Here is a 25,316-nt window from a genome sequence, read left to right as displayed (position 1 = left end):
TAATATTAAAAGCTTTCACTTTTACTTATCATCAATTTCTTAAGCCAGCTTCTTTACTGTAGTTAAATCTAAATTCTGAGCTAGAAGACGAGCCGTTGGAGAGGCTGTAGATACAAGGTGTCCAGCACCAAAACCATCTTCATCACGCAACTGTTCCATTGCGTTCAGATCAAAAAAAGCAGGATAGACACGCAAACTGTACGTCTAGAAACTGAGACAAGGCAGGAGAACAGTCTGCTGGGAACAAGGGAAAAGTTGACCACTGACAACTGCAAGGAGATGCAGCAAAGCAAAACCTGACGCATCAATCACATCGAACGCTTCAAAAATTAAAGCAGAGTAACTAAGTGTGCAGGGGGGAAAAAAGGAAACTGTGATGGGCTAACACACACGCACAACACTCCCAATCGGAGCTGGAGTCAAAAACGTATTTTGAAACGTTCCTTTTCTAGGAAACGTTCTGACGAATCTGCAGAGGCACGTTCAGGCTTTTTCTGGCCAAACCTCATTTTTTTTTAATGTGCAATGGCAGACTGGCCCACGAGAGGCAGAGCTCACCCATCTCACATCTGCTGTTTACCTCCAAGATGGGACCTCAAGACATAAGAAACATCTCTTTAAATCCTTGTTAAACCAAGGACAACATTTAATCCAATTCTTCCATATCCTCCCCAGCGAGCATTCAGACGGAGCTCTGCATAAGCTCTTTCTCAAACATTCAAAGCAAGCAAACTGTCATCACAAGAGGGGTCAGGTGATGGACAAAGTAGGGAGCATAGAGGAGAAAAAACATCAACATATTACCATGAAAAACTATTTGCAATAAATCAAAATCTTGGTAGAGAGTCTATTAACACAGGTTTCAAAGGTGAAGAATAGGAAGAAGGAGCAAAGATCCCCAAAACATTAAAAATTCATGCTGCTTGATTTCAAAGGCTTTGCTCTTCTACATGTTTTGAGCCAGATCAATAAATGCTTTTTAGGAATATTCTTAGTACTGTGTAACTTGCACACACGTGTTAACTCAAAATATAATGTAACTCTCCATTGTTCTGGAAAGCTAAAGGAGCGCTAAGTATAGCTCAAATTCTGACAATATTTTTAAAAATACCTAATTTGTTCATTCTGTGTTCTTGTGCTTTGATAATTATTTCTTTTCATCTCTCCCTGACTCACACACTGAGGCGACCAAAGGAGAATGAACAACGAGAGGTGGGAGGAGAGCTGAGAAGTGGCACAGAAGTCAAAAGCTCTGAATGCCTTCAATCATCTGGAAAATCACAAGTAGAACCTTTTCACTTCTGTAATTAAAGCCTCATGACACGTAGTACCGAGGAGCTTTTAGTAGTTCACTACTAGGTGCAATTACATTTTCAAGTCTTTTCCTCATTTTTATGCCATCTTTAGTTTCTAACACCGTATATAAATGACTGTACTTTGAATTTTAGCCTGGAAAACAGAACCTGACTTGCAGTTGTGAAGGACAAGAGCAAACCAAAGGGAAAGCACTAGAGAGGAGCTCTGAGACCTCACTGCTTATCTGCTGCTGGAAAACCGCACCTGGAGGGCGGGGGGGGGGGGTGGGGGGGAGAAAAAACAGCAGAAACTTTGAACCAGAACAGAGCAGAAGTCGCATGTTGCCCCCAGTGAAATGGGAAGCGCCAGCAGCGCTGCAGCATCCTCCTCGCTGCACCCAGGGCTGCCAGGGGCTGGATTCCCCTGCCACAAAAGGCTTCCATTTGGAAAACCTTCAATACGCCTTTCATGGTAGCACCAGAAAACATCAGACTTTCTATTTTCCTTTAGAAAAAAAGTCTTAAAAACCAGGTAAAATCTGAGTGCTAGAATGACCTAAACCAACAACAGATACAGTACTGAAAATGGGGAAACAGAATATGCAGCATGATTGTGTCCACCATGTTCAGATTTTAATTGATATTCACTTACATTTTCTTGCTTTGAGTATCTCCTTACTCTCATTTTTCTACCTAATTTTGGCAGCTATTGTCAGCGGGTAGTTGAGAAATACAATACATATTCCTCAAAAGGGAGATTACGCGTCAGCGCTTGCTGTGCTATGTTCCCTGCAAACCCACACCCACAAAGAACTCTATTAGATAATTGGTCACATTTCGAGAATAAGAACCTGATTTTGTAAGAACTGAAAATTGTTCAGCGCTCCCTAGAATTAAAAGACAATAGCCTGTGCAATATGCTATATTTCAACCCTAAATTTAGATAAATATAAATCAGTATCTCCAAATCTAACACAGAAAGTCTTAAAGAAATTATATGTATCAATCATACAAATAAAGTTTTATTTTTAAGAAGTGAAATACGAATGGCAAATAAATGCATCTTAAGTTGAAATGTACAAAAATACCATCATGCAGACAGAAAGCCAGGCTGTAAAATAAGGAGCTTGCAGGCTCCTGTTCTTCAAGGTTCTTTTTCTTCAAGGAGAACTAGGAGTAATTATATCGGTGCCCAGGAGATGGGAATCGGGAGAAAGCACTGGAAAGTAATCCATGTCAGAGCTGCTACCACCACAACATACATCTCTCTGACATTAACAGAGACCAACAGACACAAATAAAGTGTAGACACTAGATAATCTGTTTATATTTCTACTCTGCTTTTTAGTTAAGAACGGATTTTGTGAAGTGAGAGGCTTTACCAAAAGCTACACGCAAAGGTCTTCTGCTATTTTTCAGTAGTTATTTAAGAATTGTTACAATTAAAAAGACAAAAATAGTGACTGATTATTTCTCCTGAAGTAGACAGCATTCCCGTTGCTATGAGCAGGGTTCTCCTTCACTAAATGGTTAATCCTGTTTATTCTATGCAGATGTGTTTAGGAAAATCAAATAACTATTCATTTTTAACTCTGCAAACACAAATTTTATCAAGGCCTTATAAATAAAAGTGTTCTTAAATACTGAAATCTTGTGAGTTCCAGCTCTTCAGTTTCTTAATAATATAATCATATCCAGAATTGGTTTGGTGTGTAGATGTAGGAGAACAACAGGTTCAGGGTCAGTTTGTACCTATTGAAATGGGTATGGGAAAAAATTTATCCCCCCCCCCCAATACTTTTCAGCAATGAGAATGCTTTGAAGTCCTGCCAATAAAAAAACATTTCTAGCTAAATATCCAATAGCAAAAGCAGCAAACAGCACTGCCCAAAGGACTGTGGACATGAGAAATCCTACCAAGACAGACATTTCCCACTCCCACATTAGAGGAGGGGCAGGCAAGTGGCTGAATTCGTTTTTCACAACAGTGAAGGAAAAAGGGTTTTTAGAAGAGCAAAGAAATAAAACCAAGGTTAGTTTTTTATCTTAACTCTTACTTGAAACCTTCTACTCCTGCCTTGTTTGTTTGTTTGATCAGACGTGATTGCTCAGAGATATAGAAACTTTAGGTTTCAAAAAATTATACTGATGCTGCTTCTCATCAAATAAATGTTTAGGAAAACCTAAACTCCAAATAAAGGAATGGGAGTATGGCAAGAAGAGGCTGGGCTGGTAAGGAAGCTGCACAAAGTAAATTAATTACATTTATTAGTAGTACCTGTACAGCCTGGGAACCGTGAACTCCCAACCAGTGGAGTTGAGTCTATGACTCATACAAATATAACGCAATTTATCTTCACAGAAAACAGAACATAGATATCTACATTTGAACAGCAACGCTATGGCCCATGTTGGGCACTCTAAGTGAGCAGATTAATGACCAACAACATTTGGCCTCATTTAGAAAACTGAAAAAATATCTGAAATGTTTCGGAACAGAAAGCACTACTCAGTCGTACTCAGCATCAGTTAAAGATTGGTTTTTGCATATACTCCCACAGAGGTTCAAGATATCCCTTACCTTAAACAGTAACCAAAGGAAGACTTTTTTAACATTTCCTATCAGAAGTAATAACGTCATTTTTCTGTTTCTATGCAACTAATGAAAAACATTCCATCTTAGGGAGTACATCACTCAAACACCACTTGCTTGCGATACAAAGTCTATTTATTTTATATCAAGCAGGCTCCCTGAAACCTCCTGCTTTTGTTTGTGAATCCTCCACATCAGTAATGACAGAACTCTGACATTAGTAAACATGATCTACATCCCATCTTATTCACTTTACTAACACACATACAACATCAAGCATACAAAACTTCAGGAAAAACCCCACCAGAGTTTGCTGTAAAAGCCACCCCTCGTTCACACCTCCACCACACCAGCCCTAGTTCAGTGCAAAGAACTCATTCCCGCTTATTAAGTGATTCATTCAAAAGTTACCTTTCCTCATTGTTCCATATGAAAATTACATCCCCAAACATGACTCCCCCCTGAATAATGTAAATTCACAGATGCCAAGGAGGGTGCTGCAGGGCCAGAGGAACGGTCGGAGGTTGGCAGGGACAAAAAGGTGCTAGAAACAGCCGGGTAAGGGGTTTCTGGCTCAGTTTACCTGGCTCCATGCGATCAGCACAACCCAAACTGCAGCTCTGACATCCCCATTACACTGTCAGTACTCTCAGCACACTCACATTGAGCAGTGCTCTAAGCCGTCACTACTCTTGGTTTTGACTTTCAGGTTTTGATTTTATCACAAAATACAATTACTTTGCTAAGAAAAAAATACCGGTTTTCCGTGCATCCATCACAAAATATTTTCCTAGCTTCTTGGCATGATGGGAAATCAGAACTGTAAAAATATCCCTATATTATAGAACAGGATGGGTAGTCAACTTAATGAACATAATAAGCAAAGGTTTTAACACAACTAGAAACATAATAACTATTAAGAAACGTGCAAGAGTTGTAACACCTAATTTAAATTGTATATGTATATATATAATGTGTTAGACACTAAAGGAATCTGTATAGCATAAAAATTAAAAAGCAAACTATATTAGCATTTCAGTTCTAAGAAGAAAATGACTGACTATAATTAAGACAAATGACTATGCTACATACCCATTTAGCATACAGAACATTCTACATTGTCACTGGGTTTGGAACACTTTATCCTACAACCTTTCTTAAAGCAGACAGGTGTCATTTCCACTTAACCATCGCTGAATTTCTTTGCAGTAAGTACATGCATAAAGCACGGCCAATGTTAGCTAGAATGGATGTTCATTTTTCAGACAGTGGCATACAGAAGAAGCAACTTTCTCTAATTTGTTTTTCCCTACTATTACCTACACTGTTGACAATTAGAGGCAGAGAAATGTCACTGCCACATGGTCCACTGGCAATGCAGATTGTTTATATGAAGAAACAAAGACAACAGACAATTCAGAGCCTACTGACATGGTGTAGACTGTGAACCAATTTCTGAGAAAAACTGAAGTTACTTTAAATGATTACGCATGTAAAGTTATAAAATTAAGAGAAACTGAAATAGAGAAATTTTATGTTCCCATCCACCCTTTAGAAAATTAAGTCTACAGTTAAAGTTTAACATTCCAATACAAAAACTATCCAGCACACTTCAATTAAGGAACCTCTTTGGTGTCACCAAGCACCCAACCTGTCCTTCCCTTTGGCTTCTCAGCAGTAACCTGCTCCTGTCCCAAGTGCCACCTACGCTGCAAACTTCTCTTGGTATCTTCTTGGCCAAGCAGACGGCTCATGTCAGATGCAGGGCAGCCGTCCAGAGCCATCAAACCCACTATTGAACCCACTCTCCTGTGGCCAGTGAAGCACCGGATCGGAGCACCCAGCACAGTACAGCTGCCTTTGTAAAAATGGACAAGCATGTGACATGTGTGACAGGGAGGCAAGGTCAACCCAACCACCTCATGACCACCACACCTATGGTCTATCAGGTATTTCCCCTCAGTATAATGCCAAACCCAGGCTTTGGCAATGCGAGGAAGTATTGGTTGTGCCTGTGCCTTCTCTTCTGCCTTCTGCTCTGTGTTTTTTTATATTTTTCACTTCATTCACAGTTTTAATCTAAATTTCTGTTCTGTATACTGTAAACCATTGCATCCAAAGTTAAGACAGTAACATCCAGAAGGCAAGGAAATCCTCACATACTGCTTCAGACAAGCACAGTCTATTACACACTCTACTTTTAATGTATTTATTATCCAACCTCTTTATTTTCTCAAGTATTATGTTGTTGAATTGGTTGAGCAGGCTTTACAGAACTTTGCCTACCTACTGAAAACATGTTCTGTTTCAATAACTTTAATACCGCTGACTAAACGTTAGCACTGATACCATTCACGTATCATCTTGTCATTAAAAGTGTTCATGCGTATTGTTTCTGGTTTTAAAAGCTCCATCGCTATTCTGCGACCTCTTCTTTATCTTGTCATTTCTCCAGGATTTGTTGCAACAAATAACAAGGCTGCTTTCAGCACCCAATTACGGGAACAATGTTATCCTCTAACCACATAAGACAGCTTTTCATTAAACTTGCTCTCACCAATACATCACTATTAGCAATGCACTAAAATGTATTTTTAGCCTCATTTCTTATGGAAATGAATCTTCCCCAAGCCCTCGGTGGGTTCCAGCTTTCCCTCCGTCTCTGTCTCACTCCAATATCCACAGCGAGGGGCAGCAGGAGGCTGCTCAACACTTTTCTTACCCACTTCATTATTTGTAGACAAACTTGCTTCTGACCAGAAGGTCAGAAATAGAAAATAAACTACTTCAAAACTAGTATTTTCACTAAATCGCGCTCTTCCTCACCTCTACAAATCTATACTGGCCCACAGTGATTGCAACGGCATTAATTTGTTGTGTCTGTGAATGACTCGCTAGTTAATTAGCAAAAACCACCTTCACATTTCTTCGTCAAGTACATTTGGGGCTTTTTGGCTGTGGGGTGGGAGGAGGCGTCCTGAGGGCTGCGTAGGGGAAGACTGGAAGATTAATGTGCTTCACAGAACCTCTCTTACGATTTTGCCAAAACATTCGTCTTCATTATCACGCAAGACATTTTTGTTTGATATTTAGGTAACTCTGAACAAGTTGTTCTCATATAAATTTCTGCTACGTTGTTCGCTTTTAGAAAAAAGATGTTATTTCTGAGATTCAAATTAGCTACGCACATAGACAACACCTCAGCTTCTTCCACAGAGACAACCACAACTGCATTTGCTTGCCTGTCCGAAGATTTGCACTTTTCCTTGACTTTTGGGGTCAGCTGTGGTTTAATCATTATTAAAACAAATCCGTTCTGTTTTTTCTTTGATAACATCAAGTACTTAGTTGCTCTTTTGGGAAGGGCGGGGGGGTGAGATTTTTGGTTCTACACAAAGGACAGTAAGAGGTACGTGATAACCAACTGTAACTGGTATCACCTGCAAAACCAAGAGCCTGAGGAACATCACTACAGCACTTCGAGATATTTATTCACAGTAATATCTTTTCTCAGCTGCCTATTTTGAATAAAGCATTATAACTTACAGTGCAAACACCACTGCTCCTAAACAGTACATTTATTTACACTCTCTTAATAATTCATCTCCAACCTCATTGTCCATAAACACACCATCAGCACAACTTATCACCCTCATAACCTTCCCGTCAGTAATGCTACAACAATCCTAGAAACTAGCAATTTAAGGCTCCACACGTAGTCGCATCTGCATAAGGATTAGAATTATCCTGCTATTTTATTCAGGCTTTAGAAAGCCAAATACTGTGGACAGCCATTATTTCCTATGTATGGGGTTTTCTGCACTAAACACGTTGACTCTTACTAGAATTTGAAAGCTCTGTCCATATAGCTTGAATATTATTCCTATCTTCCTATCCACCTAGGAATACCACAAGCATGAAAAACTAACTGTACTTGGAAAGCATGGGAAGTGTGAAAAGGTGGGTATTAAAAAGTTGTTAATTTTTCACCGTACACAATAGCAACAGAATGAAACTCAGCACAGACAGTGTAGACAGGATCCAGGCTCTGGCAGGTTTGGAAAATGTGTAGCTGGTGGGGACAATTATAAGAACTGCAGTTCTACAACTAGATTCTTCTAGAATGCATTATTCCTCTTGACAAAATCTCATCACTGGCCCACTAAAGACCTTTGTTTATTCCTCAGACAACGGATGCTGCTCATCTCTCCTCTGCAACTTTGCTTCACACCAAGAATTACGAGGGAGCAAACAAACAAGGTGTCCCCAAGCGACTGTTTCAGCCGTTAGTTTTCTAATCCTGTTTCACAGTTACTAATGCTCAAATCAAGATAGTGCGTACAAATGTAACAGTACCTACTTCTAAGAAAACTCTTATTTCTAACATCATTTTGTTACACGAACTGTGGAACTGGAACAGACACAGTGAAGGGATGGATGTTGTCTACTTCTTGGTATTCACAAAAAGTCAAAAAAATTCTCCACTGGATGATGGAAAGAGGTAGAAAAAACAAACACTCGTTTCCAACAGAGCAGAAATGCGATTTATTCTTCCCCACCTGCTACCACCCACCAGTATTTTAAAACAACCTCATATGTATTAGATGAGTAGTAGCATAAGTCACCCACCCTATCACCCGTCCTGGACACTGGACAAAAGTGTGACCGCTGAGTTGAAGAGAGCGGCCCGCTTCTGAAATAAATTCCAGTAAAAGGCAGCCCAGCAAGACAAAGCTCTGCAGAAGACACGCAATAGATGCTGCCCACTGTGAAAGCAATGGGAAACACGCACTGAAATCAGTCATTATTTCATTTGATTCCATTTTTCCACACACTGTCCGACCTCTCATCCAATTCTTTCGCACAGTTAAAAGCTCCCTTTTGGAGTACAACTGAATCTTTCAAATGTGTTTTGATCAACAAAAACTTACTTGGTCTGCAACTGCTAACTAAGCTTTAATTGTTCACACCCTGGAGAATGCCAGTTCCCAACTGAAACTAAAAAAAGTAGTATGAAACATGCTATTTCACACCAATATCATTGATCTACGTTCAGAAAGGTTACTTAACGTTTCTATTGCCTTCTGATCTCTAGCAAACTGTAAACAAGCACCAGCTAAGAAAGGCAAGGTCACAGTATCCTAACACGTAAGGTGTGAGGTGCTGCCCTCTCCAGCCAGGAGGGGCCACCTAAACGTGGCTTTGGAAACAATTTCAACAGCCCAGCTGGTTTCAGGCGCCTCTTACAACAGCTCTTGCTCCTCCAGTCACGCTGCTCCTGTGCACGATGCACCCTTGTTAGAACAGCCTGGAAGCACTTGAGGGCAACTATATGGAAAATGGAGAATCAGGAAAAGAGAAGATTGACAAAATAGGTGGTAGTAAAAAACCAGAAATCAATGAAAAACAGGAGGAAAGGAAGCAAGCCATTATGCTGATGGATCCATTACGTTTAACTCATAATGGTATTTACATCAGTAGCATAACCTTCAATTCCAGGAAGACAGCTCAACAATTGGAAATAAAGATGAGCTGTAATCCCTACTGTTAGAAGAAAATGACCACATTTCAAGTCTCAGTAAGTTTATAGACTATCCGTGGAGATTATTTACTTGTTACTATTAAATCCACAGTTGTTGAGTTACTTGACTGTGAGATTATGGGTTGCTCAGGTCTACTTAGGAGCCACACACGAGCGTTTAGGAACCTAACTTTAAATCCCCGGGTTTCTAAGTGCTGTTCTTTCTCTTTCTGTTAGATTTTCAAAAAGATCACTATATGCAAACCTCTAAAAGCCTCAAATAGTCCTAGCTATCTCTTATTATGTATTGCCTCTCTAATAGAATGACCTTTAAGTTTGAAGATCTTACCCTGTGGGTATCAACTGTATAATGCTGAGGTTTGGAAGACAGAGCAGATGACAAAGAAACACCGACTGATTCGTGGCTGGGTCCCGCTAACAACGTCTTGCAGTAGATACAAAGATCTCAAGTAGAGATCTGAATTGTTAGAGAGGAGTGAGGATATCGATCAGTCAGAAAACCTCAGCCCAAGATAAACAAGGACAATCAAAAAATGCACTATTAGTTAGAACTCACCTGATCAGCTCTTGGCCATGTCTTAATAACTTTTGTTTGTTTGTTTTAAACAGAATATAGTACAGGAGAGGTAATTTATACCTGGTGTCAGGATTGGAACAATGTTACTTGAAGTTTAGGTAATATAAACAGAACATAAATTTAGAGACTGAGAACGCACCCAAGCAGATCAAATTTGAACCCTCAAGTATTTTTTGAAATAAAAAAATAATGATGTGTAACCATGAGAAAAAGCAGCTGCTTAAAACCATTAAAAAAACAGAAAAATGGTTCTTGCTTTTCTAAGTAATCTTCCACTTCATAGGTCTAAGAAAATGACTTTTCATAGGAAATGATAGAAACCAAAACAAGTAAAAGCAAGGATGGCTGACTAAGCTGCTTCTCTTCTCTTTCACATTCAGTCCTACTGAGAGAAATAAATTAACTAATCAGAAGTGTAAAAAAAACAGAAGCCAACATTTGACAACACTGCAAGAAGAAACACCCTCAAAAATAAGGCATAAGGTTTCAGAAAAAACATTCTTCAAACATCTAAAACTTCTGCCTTTCCAAAAACCCCCACGCTGGCTGGAGGAAAGCGCCGTTGAACGCACCACCGTTGACAAAAGGCTTTGTCGGGTGATGTTTTGTTCCGTTTGCTTCAAGGTTTCTGTACCATTTACCGGCTCAGTTCCAAGGCTGCTCTGGAGTGGGTCCCGTGCACCCAGATGGCAGCTCCGCGTGTGCCGGCTGGGGAGGAAGGACGTTCTCCTTCAGCCTCGGCTCGGGAGCAGCTCGCGGTTTATATAAACCCAACGACAGCCCCGCGGGGAATATTTCCCTCAAACAAACAAAAGCATTGCAGAATTACGGTGCCTCCAGGCCGACCCTCTGACAAGTTACGGCCTACTGGCCTATTTACAACCACATATCGCACACCAAGGTATGTTTGGGCTGTAACGCGTGGAGCTTCTGCCTCTGTGGTATGAAATGTAGTGTATGTACTCAAGCGTTCTCCAAGGGAACGTAACTCATCACCATACGCTGCCTAAAAAAATCATTGCTTCAGGCATTAATTTTGTGAGTTCTGGATTAACTTTTAGATTTGAAATCTTTAGCGCTGCGGAATGTCAAGTCGAAAAGAGCTCAGAATGGATTCATGCCTCTTCCAATACAGAATTTTATCTCCTCTGAATTACCCAACAATCAAATGAGCATGAATTGAAAGTTGCCCATTTTGCAGCCTATAACTATATATTTGATCAAGATCCAAGTCTTTAAAAACAACACACCAAAATAAGAAGAAAGAATAAAATCTTTCCTAGTCACTGTTGAAAGCGAGCTTACAATGAAGCTGCTGATCAAAGCTGCTAATCTATTAAGAGAAGTAAAAAAATGAGTCTAAACTAAAGAGTTTTCTAAGCGCTAACACTAAAGTTATTGAAAATAATAGTATTTCTGTCTTTTTGTTAGGGTTCAGAGCCAAGATTTTGCTACTGATCTTCTGAACCACTTCTATGAGGCTTTAATGGTTGCCAAGACAGGACAAAAAACATCGACACAAAACATTAAATTCATGTTCTAAGTCTAACTGTGAATTCATGGAACTCCAAGAACAATGAAACCTAAATATAACACAATGTATGCTAATATTGCCCTAATTTTGAAACAAAATGATTAATAAGAAAGCAGGTCAACTCCAACACAGCTAGAGATGCTGTTCCAAAGGACCACAAAGAACTGAAGGAGCTGAACTGAGATAAATCATTTTGTCCAGCGATAAGAGCACAAGACACAACCTGAACTTGATTTATATGCATGAGATTATTTTGTTGTGCACAGTAAAGGTGGCAGGAATGATAAACTGAAGTGTGACCAACAACATTCTGTTATGCAGAAAGTTCTCACAGGATGAAAAAGGCTTCTTATGGCAATAGTTAAGAATCAAATATCTAACAGAAGTTCTACACAACAGTAAATAGGTATACAACCTTTTTAAGATTACAGTCTCAGAGTTACAGAAAAATATGGTTTTCATTACAAACAAACAAACAACAACAAAAACACCCCCCCACATTCCCTTCAGGAATGAATCCTTTGAGATTTCAAATCTGATTTTGCATGTTCAAATATTCCATCTGGCAAACTGGACAGTAAAAGATCACAGCAACCAAAAAATAAGATGCAATCTTCAGTCACTCTTTAATCTAGTCATAGAATGTCTTAATGCCCTTTATGTTCATATGGTCATATTGCACTTCAAGGAAAAACGGCCAATATGCTGTTAAATTGGAAAAAGAAGAGCAGTTCAATGCACCACAGTTCAGGGGGAAGGGAAGGGCTCAACAAAGGAACTATAACAAAATTTAGCCAAGCTCTTTGGAGTTCAGATACAGAAGTTCTAAAATAATAACCTACGTTTACCATAACAGTCTGCGTTTAAAGTTTTTTAATAACGTGAAATCATATAGCATAATATTTTTACAACCAGCATTTTCAAGTACATGGAAAAATACTGGTTTTAAATCCTGCCAGTCAATTTGCTTATTCAAAAAATAGACCAAAAGCATGAAGTGCAATGCAGCAAAGCGGAGCTGAGCATTCTCTCCCTTTGTTGCTTTCACAGTCTCTGCTTTTTAGCGGTAAGAGAGATGAGAAAGGTGGTTTTCTGAACATATGTTAACATACCATCGTCAGCTCAGCACACAAATACACACAGTTGCTTCATGTGAGGCTTCTGTCCTGTTTGTAACACTTCAGCTGCCAAACCAAACAGAGAAAACTCAGCCAAACTTCCTTAATATTCCAAGGTTTCCCTGAAGTCCATGGGAAATCTGTTTGCAGCAGGGACAAAGGGTTGGACCAACATATTTATTGTTATCAATACTAGCGAGCTACCGCTTTTAAAAGCTGCAAAAATGCTTTTTGATGAAAACATCGTAAAGATAAGCTGACTTCTAGACTCAAATTTGTCTGTCTGTATGAATGCAAACATTGTTAGCAGGCATGTTTGCAATGCACGCTACCTTCAGTTTTCATTATTTTACATTACCAATAACAAGAATATTTCCAAGAATAGGGGGGAGGAAAAAAAAAAGTATAAGCTAAATATCCACCTGAAATTTCAAAATGTTCTGCACAAGCACATTGTTTTTCAAACAATTATTACTTCATAAAGAAGAAAAATAAAAATACCCATGGTCTCGCTGGTTTCAGCAAGTTCACTTAAATTAATCTACAAGAAAATGAACAAGACAAAGTCATGAAAATAATTTCAATAGTGACATCCTAAGCTACAATTGTGCCCAATATTTTCCACATCTTGGATCCATGAACAAGAGGAAGAGGACTCAAACTGGCCTAAAATGCAGCGATACATGGGACCGCAACACAAGGAAACAACTTGGAGCACAGAGAATCCAGGTCATGATTTAGCCACAAAGACAAGGCACAACCACTTCGCAAAGAAGGGACCAGAATGCACCCTATAAATCAGATTTTATTCACAGGACATAACTATTGATACTGGTTTTAAATGAGAAAATGCTAAGGGCAAACCAGTGTTAACTGATCTGACTGCAAAATGAAAGGAGTAGGATGGAACAGCTTCCCTCTATAAAAAAACTAAGGAGAATATATAGTTGTGGAGATACAGACAGGCAGAACAAACTACACGCTGTTTCCAACTCTAAATATATCAGCCCCAGTTCTACGGAGATCTAGTTAGAATTCTGCTTTTATTTCTCAAAGGCCCACACGTTATTTCAGAAAATACATATCATGTTGCTGATACGGAGTGGAAGAACATGGCCACAATCGACCCTCATCACGGCTCATTAAGATACTTATTTGCCTTACTCACTGTGGGACTATGTTGTCAGCTTCGCCGTTAACTTCGGGGATTGCAGAAATACTTGATAAAATACCAATTAGTGGTTGGGAAATGCTAACTCTGTGTCACAGCCACAAGAGGCTGTCAGGGGAATTTTTGCAAGGATTTAGCCCCTCTTCAAATACAATATTGCAGCCTCTGTAGTGTTTTTCCTATCGGTTTGGTACCACCCATGTTCTAGGAGCACGATGAAGATGATGATACGTGGCATCAGAATTAACAATATAGTCCCCTTCGCAACTCCTTTGTTGATGCTCTTCCAAAAGGTGAGAAAAGATGGGGACAGTCGATCATACTGACACTTATATTGTCACAGCCACCTTCCACACACACCGACACACAGACGCTCACTTGGCACTCACTATTTATTCAGAAAATACAGCTGAAGTAAACTGTGCATTCTTTTCCTGATGCACCAAATATGAAAATAAATATCCAGAGTTGGTATATGAAAAGTAATACAGATGTACGGACACGCCAGAGCAGGAGCGTGAGGTCGGCCTGGGGTCCCTGTGGCATCGCTACTGTCTGCAACAGCAACCGGGCACAGGCACCCGAGGACCAACGGGACAGGCAGAAGAATTTAATACATTATTCTCTGAATGTATCTGAATTTTTAACCTATGTCAGCTTTTGACATCCAGAGCGTCTTCTGTCCCTTGTGTTCCCCTGCACCTGAATCCTGCCTTTTCGGGACCGGAAGATCCCAGACAGAGATTGTCCTGTAAAGAAGAGTAGGTCCCTTGTCCTTCCCCAGAGCCCCTTCCAGCTCTGCTACCCCCGGTATTCGAAACCCAGACACACCATGGACGCGGCAGCGATGCTTCCTAATAGTTTTCTTTATAATTTTTATAATTATTAATATCTCAATGGTTTTTGGTAGGTCACAGCTCATTAAAGTACCATTTCCATAAGGTGACTTATAGTAATCACAAATCCTCTTTCTGACAAGAAGCAGATACAATTCATTTTGTTATTGCATGGAAACTAAGGGCTGCTTTTCTTCAGAATCAATATTTGTATTTAATCTCTTGAATTTCATCTGCCCCTTCAAATTCAAATCTTTCCCAAAATAAATTATCAACAGTATTCCTCACATACATCACATTCCAAATCCCTTTTTACCAGAGTAAAAAGTTTTCATCTTGTTATAAATTTATTTTTAAACAAAATCAATACCATTACTACAAGAGCACTTTGCTATGATTTTTATTTTTGAAATGCAGACAGACCTAATGCAGCAAAATTCATAAAATAAGATGATCACCAAAGCACATTTGTATCACCAACCAACCATCACAGACATCCTTTTCCCCAAAAAAGCTTCCCAAGCCAGGATAAACCAGAAGAAATGAGCTGCAAACGCACAGGGATAACAGGGACAACACTTCCAACTGTACTTAATACAACAGATGAAGTATCTCCATAAATGGCATCCAAAATACTGATTCACCACCAAAACAGAGTTTCTTTAGTTAGCGACCTTGACAAATAAAATCAGTGGCAAATGGTCTTTCAGCCCAACAGAAGCGGTTGGAGAACTTGTCATCTGTCAACGAGGCTTGTTGCCAAGACACCTGAAATCTAGTAAACAAGGTACAGCAATAGCGTATTTTAGATACAATGAAATGCAGCCTCAATAAATTTAAGGCTAAATGGAGTTCCCTTCAAAGACATCATCTTCCTAATATTCTTCTCAAGGTTTTTATAGGAGTCAAGTGAAGAACGCATCTACGTAACAGCAAAATTGAATTTCTAATTTGAAATGGAACTTGAAGAAAATCTCAAAGCCAGAGACCAAGTAAAGCAGAGCCAGCAAAAGAAAAGAATTAATTGGTCTCTAAAAGTCCCAAGTTGAAAAATCAAAAATCTTAAAAGCAATTTAATTACTATAGCATATAGTTATCCTTACATTTATCAGATCTCTATAGATGATCTTCATAAGCCAACACAAAATATTGCCTGGGCAATATTAAGTAGCCAGTATTACAGAGGAAATAGTTTGAGCTAAAGGTCTTTCCTGTGTAGGCTCTGTTTGCTGCTTTGGCTTTGCTAATGTTTGCACACACTGAGCACTCCTCCAGCTCTATCCACAAAATGGTCCCAAAACCCTTGAAGTGAAGAAAAAGCTGCCACTGAAACCTTACCATTATATGACTGTTTACAACCCTTATGCACAGTTGCATTAAAACTCTTTATAAAAACTGTAGCGCCCAAAATCTGATTATAATAAAATTCTCTTATGAAGATCCTGTTCAGCATAGATGAAAAAGACTAATTTGTTCTTGACCTAATAACAATTCATTACTCTTTTTTTAAAGTTCCAACAACTTTCCTTACCATTAAAAACCCTACTAAATAAAGCCCTAAATGAAGCTGTTAAAATCATTATTGCCTTCAGCTAAGCCAGACGGGTAACTCCACCTGGCAACACCACATGTACAGGACACACACAGGATCCAGCCACACCAGCGTTCTGTACCATGCAGCCCTACCCACGGCCAAAAATGGGGTTGCACAGCGTTTTGACTGACCTGCAATGACCGAGGATAAGGAGGCGATGCAAGGAGCATTTCGTTCTGCTGCTGGAAGGGTAACACTTCAAACCACCCCAGGTTTCGGCAAAGAATGGGAACCAGAAGTTTAAATAGCATGCTGGACTGAGAGAGATCTCAGCTGTAGGTGATGATCATAATTTAAGCACAGGTGTGAAACAGAGATAGGGTAACACAGTAGCATTAAGGTAAAATACCAAAATGACTAAATTAAGGTCACCTGGTGTCATGTTTGCCCTCACAAAGCCACCACCTTACCTGGGCTCACCTGATGGAGTCATTTTGCACCAGATGAGGAGCAGTCCATGTGAGGAACGGTCAAGCTCTTCTGCCTCAGTACACAGACCCTGCATTTGCTTCCCTGCAGTCAAACAGGTGATGAGAACCTGTGTGCCATGATCACCAAATAAACACCAAAACCTGTGCGTGCAGCAAGCGTCTAGTTTAGGTCACAACAAATTTACCTGGTCATGGAAAATATCATTTGTCCATTTACAATTTTAAATGTAGATCTTACAGGAGAGGAACTTTTAAATAATGCAGGCAAGAGCATAAATAACACTGCAGAGATCATAGAAACACTAGAAACCTTCACCTGGTACAGCTATTTGAAGACTTTCCTGTCCAAAGTGTTTGAAATTCATAGTAGTATCTGTTTAACAAGTAACATACTTGGTTTTCTACCAGGGATACTTAACCTACTCTTCATTTAAATCTTTCATAAAATGGACTTGTTCTGTGATTAAAAGAATTTGTGCTTATTCAAATAACAAGCAGTACGTATTTCACTTAAAGAAAACAATTAAACAAAAAGCAATGCTGTCAAAAAGCAGAAATGCCCTCGCATGATTAACACTGACATCTCTGAGCTTCCCCTTCTCCAAACCTTCACGTTTTGTCACTTTTTCTAATACTGCCACTCGCAAAAATTTAGACTGTGAGCTTTGAGGCAGGATGAACATCGCACAGAAAAACTGAAACTCTCTTTCCCTGCTAATCACTGCACTTACGAAAGTTTCATTTCGATCCGAATCACCTGCTCTTTGTTCAAACCGAGCAGCCGGTGATTAAAATGAGAAGCCTTCAGCATTGCTGTCACATTCTTCTCGAGAGGGTTAAGTTTGGCAGCAGACGGCGTAAGACTGTGATAAAACCCCGAAGATCTCCAGGCTTTTTTACTGCCTGAAATTGCTTTTCCTACCCTCCCATCGGCAGAGCTGAAAGCACCAGGGTTTCCTTATAGCCACCCTGCCTTTCACAGCGTTGGACAAAGGAAAAGTCCAAAGAAATGAGGGCTGTACAAGCGAGGGTTTGTGAGCGTTTCCTCCAGGCTGTGCTGGGGCACGGAGCCATTAACAGCTGCTTCTCCATTCACATACTGTTCCTTCAGCACTTACAGCTCAAATCTTATTTGCTAGAAGAATATTCCTAATATCCGATGGAGGAAGGAGGCATTTTATTTAAGATTGACTAGAAAAATTTGTGAGTAGGAAGCTACCGTTAACTATCCTTCTACATTGCTTTCACCCCACTAATCTACAATAATGACATAACTTTTTGTTAACAATTAAAAATGTTTAATGACTGCAGACGTCTATGTACAAATGTAGTATATATTAAAAAAATTCAACATGTCTATGTTAAATAGGAAAAAACCCCACAGATTTTACTTGAACTTCATATTTGGCTTAGCAAAAATCATGTAATCTTTGGAAAATACTATCTCCAAGCAATGTTCCGGGCAACGCTGACATTAGCAGGAAAACACTGCCCCAGTGATGCTTCCCTTTCTGGAAAGGCCTAAAAATTAACTGGCATCTTGTTAACAAAGTCATGTTTGGTTTTGCCATTCAAGTGACATAAAATATATTAATTTTTAAAAAACCCTAATTCAGTTCTTTACTAGAATGACACACCACTCCATCTGTAAAACTGCCTAAAGGGACACAGAGGTAACGGGGGGGATGAAGTCAAAGGCTCAAACTTGTCCTCTTGGTGCCAGTGACAACAGAATGGAAAGACGTGGATTATTAAAAATAATCGTAAAAACAATGTAAATGCTATTTTTAAAAGGTCTTTATAACCTGTCTCTAAGAAACATGGCTCGATAAAGCAAAACACTCTGAACAATTACAAAATGGATTCTTAAGCAGAAATGGGGAAAAATTATTGTTACTGTAAGATAATAAGTTAACTTTTAAAAGACAGCACTCTGCTTCTCATTACTACAGTTTTCTTTCCCTTTAAAGAACAGAAAGTTAAGAAGGAATTCACTTGGCCATTCCAGAAAATAAAGAAGCACACAGAATTTGGTGTGGAAAAAACTACTCTTGTGGCAGCACTTTTGCTGCCATCACACCATTTGTTTTTTTACTTTTCCATAGGCTGAAGACATGAGGTTCCAAACCAGCAACTCAATCGACCTGGACAGAGGCTCCGTTACACTATGGGCGTGAGCACTGCGGAGAAAGGGAGCAGCACATCATCATCTACCTGCACGAATTTCATATATATATATATATATGTGTGTGTGTGTGTATATATATATATGTATTTGTTTTGCTTACCTATTAGGTATATCTCTTCACTTTACCCTTTTTATTTCATATTTAACATAAGTTTTCAACTCAAGGCTACTTTCTTTTTCTTTTTAAGGAACCTAAAGTTTTAGTGACTCCCTCAATGTATCTGTATATGGAGAGACTTTTATTATTACCTATAGTATCAACAACAATTTTTTGATATGGATTTCTTTGCTCACTGGCAGGTCACCTATTTACTAAGTATTTCACTAATCATAAAGATCTTTAGGCACGTGGAAGTGGGATATGTGCTCCAGATACCAGCTGTAAAAGCCTCATTCTTTAATCAAGATTTTTATACCAGAACATGAGACTTTACATAATGACAGAGTGAAAATCAAAAGTGACAGATTGGGTGGCTTTTTTTAATCCATTGAAACATCCAGCCTTATAATTTTGGAAGAGAATTCAGCACCAGCTGGAATCCTCAGACAACATTAGTAAAACAATAACAAACCTCCCTCAAATAAAATTTTAAACCATGAATTTAGAAAATGCTTTCAAAAAATAAAACACACGTACTAAATTTAACAATTCCTGTGACCGACCACCAGGACAAATACCGTCACCTTGCAAACAGTGAGAAGAAATGCAGTATTTAACTCTGCTCAGGGTGTTGAATTTGACAGATTCCAGGTGACTGGGATTTACAGAGAACAGGTTCAAGTGGGACTTTACAGCAGCTGAAACTCAGGGTCCAGATAAGCAAATCAGCTTTGCACCAATAATGTTAAGTGAGCATTTAAGAATAAAACCCCCCAAAAAGGACAAAGAACTTAGGAACCTACGGTTTGTTTGCAGGGTACTGGATTTCTACTCTAGTCTCTCCCTCCAAGGGCGGCCTGAGGAAAAGAAAATATTCAGTCCCACCTGCGAACTCCAGGCGATGGTGGAATGAAAAGTATTGCTAATTCTGCCTTTAGGGCTGGCAAGTAAACCTTGTGCTGCGGCCTCTGGAGTGAAACTCCCTTTTCTGACCCACCGTTTGCAGGCAATAAAGCTTTGAGTTGATGGGCGCCAACTCTTTGTTGAGGTTCTACAAGCAGGGTTTGACTAAGGCACTGCCGATCCAGAGGAGTTTGCTACTGTTAATTCTACGTATTTGCAGTTATAGTATCACGCTAACAATGAATCTACTGCCTTCAGGCTGGGTTTAGTAGAAAGGTTAGCTCAACTTCAAACATTTCCTAGAACTGTTCTTGAATTTCAGGAGGTCCCACAGAAACTTCTTACCAGGAACACCAACAAAAACCAGGAGCGGTGAGTGGTCAGATCTGGAGCACAGACACAAAACTACTTTACTGGTGTGAAACCAGCCCCTTGCATTGTGAGAATCAAGATTATTTCATTGTTCCTTGTCTAAGTCTTGCACGCTGAGGACCTACTAAGCAGGAAACAATGGCAAAGTGGTGACAAAACGAACTGAATCCAAGTCGTGTTTGTAAGAAGAGACGGGGTTACACAACCTCAGAGAGCAGCAGTCAGCCAAAGAGAGCCTTCCCAAACGATCGGCAGCTTCTCAAAAGAAGGCAGCCGACACATTCCTGTAGACATGGAGCATTACAAGATACATGCAAAAACACAACTCATTTTTCCACAGTATCTGCCAAGGCTAATCATTAGCAATGGCTCAGATCAGCTAGAGGAAAGTTTCAAGTCATATTTCAATCTGCTTTTAAGAGTGTACAGTGCTAGAAACTGGTATATAAATGTTTAAGATGGCAAGGAAGCAGCTTTGAGTTTGGAGTTTAAATTGTTCACTCCTCAGCCCCAACCCAAAACAACTTCCACAGCAAACGGAGCGTGACATCAGGGAACTAAAGCCAAGGCTGGTTTTGATATACATAATACTACTTTATTCCATTGTTTCAACTTTCTTACAGGTTTAAAAAATGTACAGGGGTTCAGAACCACCTCAACAGAACAAAGAATACATCATTAAGGGAGATCTAGAGTCAAACCACAAGTGTGCAAGCGTGGTTAGCTTCCATTACAAAAAGTAATAGGCACAATCTTTACATATGTGTTTTGGTGAAAGAAGGAATAATAGTGCAGTGTTAAAAGGCACCAATAATCAATAATTGGGCCTTTTTAAAAAGCCAATAACCATCTAAGAAAATTACATTTGGTTCAAAATAATAATTTAAATATGTTATTGACTAGCATGCATCTGAACCCCTGGAAATTTATTACACAAACCTAATGTGCGCCCTTGCAAAATAAAAAAGATTTCATCAGTGGACCTGAAAATCAGTTCAGTACAAAAGGAAATACTGAAGCTTTTTGCCCGTATTTAATACTAAACTGTCTTGCTCACCTCCTCCAAGAACACTTGTCTAACAAACAGCTATTCAACAACTGCACAGAAGTTTTTCTCTTAAAGCAAGTGTAATTTTTCAATCCTGTAGCATTGACCTATTCCATGTGCTAGGAAAACATTAGGCACAGACCACAATTTACATTTTCTCTAAAAAAAATACAGCATGTGCAAGCTAGGTTCACACAACGGATTGACAGCTACGACAGTAAGCTATTTAGATTTCCCAAAGATAAGGGTTAGTTTTAATTTTCTAAGCAGTGATGCGCACTGTTCTGTGCGATTATCATATTTGCATTAGGATTATCTGTGTAGCCGATAAAGGAGAAGCTTTAGTACACCCTAAAGGACACTACATCGATACCGTGTGCTGATTTAACAGGATCAAGAGAAGGAGAGATTGAAGAAGTCCTTGTCCACGGCAGCTGCAGTTACTCAGCCAGCCAGGAGGGGCTATTGCTTTCTGCAGGATAAATGGTTTGAAACTCGGTTACCTCCTTGGTGCCCTCAAACTAACCCACTCGGACGCGATGGGATCTAGGGATGCACAGTATGGAAAAGAAAAAGGGGAAACGAGAGGGAGAGCTTCTGTGGAATTTGTACCAAAATGTGCCATTTTATCCAAAAGCGTCATGCCCAGTGTAGGTTTTATGCGTTGCGGATTGCTCGTACAACTGAAAATTGTACAAGATGTGAGCAGAGATAGAGCTGATTATTTAGCTGCAATATTTACTACAGTCCTCAAGTATATAATTTATGGATAGCCACTTACTGTGTTGCTGATTGTTTCCTCTTAAATATATTTAAATTCAGAAGGCTACAGTATATTCTGACACAAAGATAGTAAGACAACTTTTCTACAAGGGAGAAAATAGAAGGTAGTAACTAACTTATTTTATGAGGAATCTCCTCTGACGTGGTAGTTATTTCATGCCCTTTGGAAGATTTTTAGTTCTGACTTTCTCGGTTGTCTCTGTCGAATTGCTCTGCTCACAACTGCACAAGAGCTTTACCCAAGCTCAGCGACCCCTCTTACAGCAGCCTTCGCCTTCTCCGCAATCACTTTGAAACTCACTCTAACATCACAGCAAACTATTCAAGTAAACATTTCTCTCCTGGCAAGTTTCCAGGTACAGCAAATACTATCAAAACTCCGCGTTTGATCGCATGCGCCAGTTTTCTTTAAATGGAGCACGAATTAGCCCGTTTTCTCGGCTTAGGGTCCCGTACGTCCCTGTCTTTTAAACACATACAAGATGAACATATTGTCTCTGACAGTCTCCGCAGTCCCAGCCTGAAAACGCTGTTGGAGAGGCTATAGATCACACAGTTGCAGAAACTATTGCTTATAGCAAGCCACGTCGTTAAGAAGGAAAGCGCTGGGTTTTCCAACACCCTAGAGCTCTCCAGCAGAAAGTATATGATATAGGGGAGCCACAGCACGTAGAACACACTGGTTATCCGAAACAAGACCATGGCATAGCGGCGATCGGGGCTGTGCCCAGTCTCCCCAGCAGCATCCACTTCGTGGCTAGGAAATCGAGCTCTCCGATCGTTTATCTCTTTGGTGTGCTGCCGGCAAATTTTAAAGATGTGGAAATAGGTGAAACATATGACAAAGGCAGCAGGAGCGTATAGTAAGCACACGATAAAGCCAGTGAAATAGGCATTAGTTAGCCAGGAGGTAGCACACCATTCAAAAATGTCTCCATGGTAACCAGGTTTTCCCCAACCAAAAAAGGAAGGCAAGAAGATCAGACAAGAGTATATCCAGATCAAAATGATGCAGAGTCTCAAGCGACAAGGTGTGACCAGCTGGTTATAGGAGAGAGGCTTTGTTATAGCGAGATAGCGATCCACGCTGATGCAAGCCAGGCATGCCATAGATACGCTTTTTAGCACTGAGATGATATATCCAAAAACTTGGCACATCAAGGACTCGTGGACACCTGTCGAGTAGTGGAGCAGTGACAAAGTAGGTACCAGGCAGCTAACTCCAACAAAAAGATCGGCATAGGCCATGGTCTGAATAAAATAGCTGGTGGTGTAATGATGCAGAAGTGGAGCACAGTGAAAAACAAATATCACAGTTAAGTTACCCGCAATAATTAAGAATGTTAGCAAGACAATAACAACTGTCTCAAGGATACAGATGTCAACTGCATTGTAGTGACCAAATCCAAGAGGGCAGGAGAGATGTTCAGACACGTTCAGAACACTACTGCTCATATTCAGAGTCCTCCATTCAATCCATCGGGACTGGTTCATGTTTTGTGACTGGGGACCACTGCAATCTGAGCCGTAGTGAGCAGATGACCTGCTGAACAGCAGCTACGCTCTGCTTCAGCGTCTCACGGTCTCTCTTGGTAGACACTGCCAGTGCTTACATTTGGGAGGGTTACAGTCCCATAGCTGTTGATGCCTCCTCAGCATCAGGGCATCACCTCTGGCACACCTTAGCTTTAAGGAAAGAAAGAAACAAACAAACAAACAAAAGAGAAGAAAAAAAAAAGCCAGAAAGAGAAAGGCCACTGATCAGCTCCTCCAGTGCTCTTGACCAATCTTTAGCAAACACAAGGCACTTCTAAAAGAAACAGGTACTGTGAAATATGGAAATAAAAACTGACCAAAGAAGGAGACACATTCATTTCCCATGGAAGGAAGCGGGGGGGGAATCTCTGCTTATTTTCCTGAGAAAGTCATTTACTTTGGAATATAATGGGGTGAGGGGGGGGAAGAGAAGGAGGAACCCCAGTACAGCTCAGGTTTCCTTGACCAGCAGTTACTGGAGATTATCTTTTTAATGTCCCAATTCAAATCACAGACTGACTGGAGAGTAAAGGAAAAAGTTCATCATCTAATGCTGTCTTTTCTGGCTCCATTCAGGAGTCGGTATTCTGTATTATCCATGCTATTCATTGGAAAGGTAAGGAAAACATCTTTGTCAAGGTTAATTCCAATAGACTCACCACTGTTTGGGTATGAATAATGAATTTTATTTGGAGGGAGACGGGTGGGGGACAAGGCAGGTCTGTCCTCTGACTCCCAAGAAAGCAAACATACATCTCGCATACAATGAGGAAGATTATGTCTATTCCTTTGAAAATGAAAATAATTTAAGGAGATAATTTGGAGACTTATGTCAATATTCACAATTCCTTCCAACACTTATAGTCCATTACAATTATTAATGCCAAAAGCATAATTCAAGGTCCCCACCGACAAAATAAATCCTCTTGAATTTAACTTCAGCAGTGGTAATTTAAAATCAGCATCTTTGGAAACTCTGCCATATCTGCTCCAGTGGGTCAGTACACAGGAGTCCACAGCTCTATCCATGACATTGCTCACCTCGGTAGCAACACCTGAATCATTCCACAAACCCTCATACAACGAGAACAGAAACTTCCATCTGCATTCTGCTGGGAAGCTAATGAAATGCTGATTTGACTAGAAAAGCTGCCATTGTTTACTACTCCATTATTCTGTTATTCGGCTTCATCTTCTACGTAGTTTTAGGGTTTCTATATTTATTAGACGATCAGCATAATAAACAGTCGCTTTAAAAAATGTTCTTTGAATTGCAGGACATTACCTTGTTCATTTTATTCACAGTTATGGAGAAAGGAAACGTTAAAAGAAAGCATCTTCTCTGTTCAGTTTTAAGTAAATGCTTGATTAGTTCAGGAATCATTAGGCAGGTAATTAATTGTATACAATCTTGCTTTTTAAAAGGCCCCTAAACTGTTAAAACCATCTTTCATCCTAGAGTTCCTGAGACTAGAAGTCTGGCAGTGAAAATTAATGAATCCACAGAAAATGATCTCCAAGGTCATTCAGATATTACGCTGGCGTTTGCTTTAAGTCTCTTTAAAAGTACCAGAATCTTTCTGATGTTTTTGATAGTCCTTGCTGTGTCTTCAGGAGGAATTTCAGGTACTAGAAAAGAAAAATTTCCAATTCTGTTGCAGCAGTTTGAGAGAAAGCATTCTTTTTGGAGTTAAT

At 39.7% G+C, this 25,316-nt stretch overlaps 2 protein-coding genes across 4 annotated transcripts in view; both read right to left on the bottom strand.

Moving 5' to 3' along the window:
- RABGAP1L (RAB GTPase activating protein 1 like) overlaps window positions 1-25,316 on the bottom strand; it is a gene marked incomplete at its 5' end in the record, with an annotated part of 227,171 nt that overhangs the window by 123,584 nt on the left and 78,271 nt on the right. The gene's annotated exons all lie outside the window — the stretch shown is intronic.
- On the bottom strand, window positions 22,494-23,579 carry GPR52 (G protein-coupled receptor 52; the record flags this gene model as incomplete). Its single annotated transcript, XM_082053843.1, has 1 exon — window positions 22,494-23,579. The coding sequence occupies one exon, from the start codon at window positions 23,577-23,579 to the stop codon at window positions 22,494-22,496; it is 1,086 nt and encodes a 361-aa protein (XP_081909969.1).

This window comes from Streptopelia decaocto (genome assembly GCF_964273445.1).
Source record: "Streptopelia decaocto genome assembly, chromosome: 5".
In the NCBI taxonomy this organism is placed as follows: Eukaryota; Metazoa; Chordata; class Aves; order Columbiformes; family Columbidae; genus Streptopelia; species Streptopelia decaocto.
Note: the sequence above shows the minus strand (reverse complement) of the source record. Positions and strands in the feature narration are given on the sequence as shown.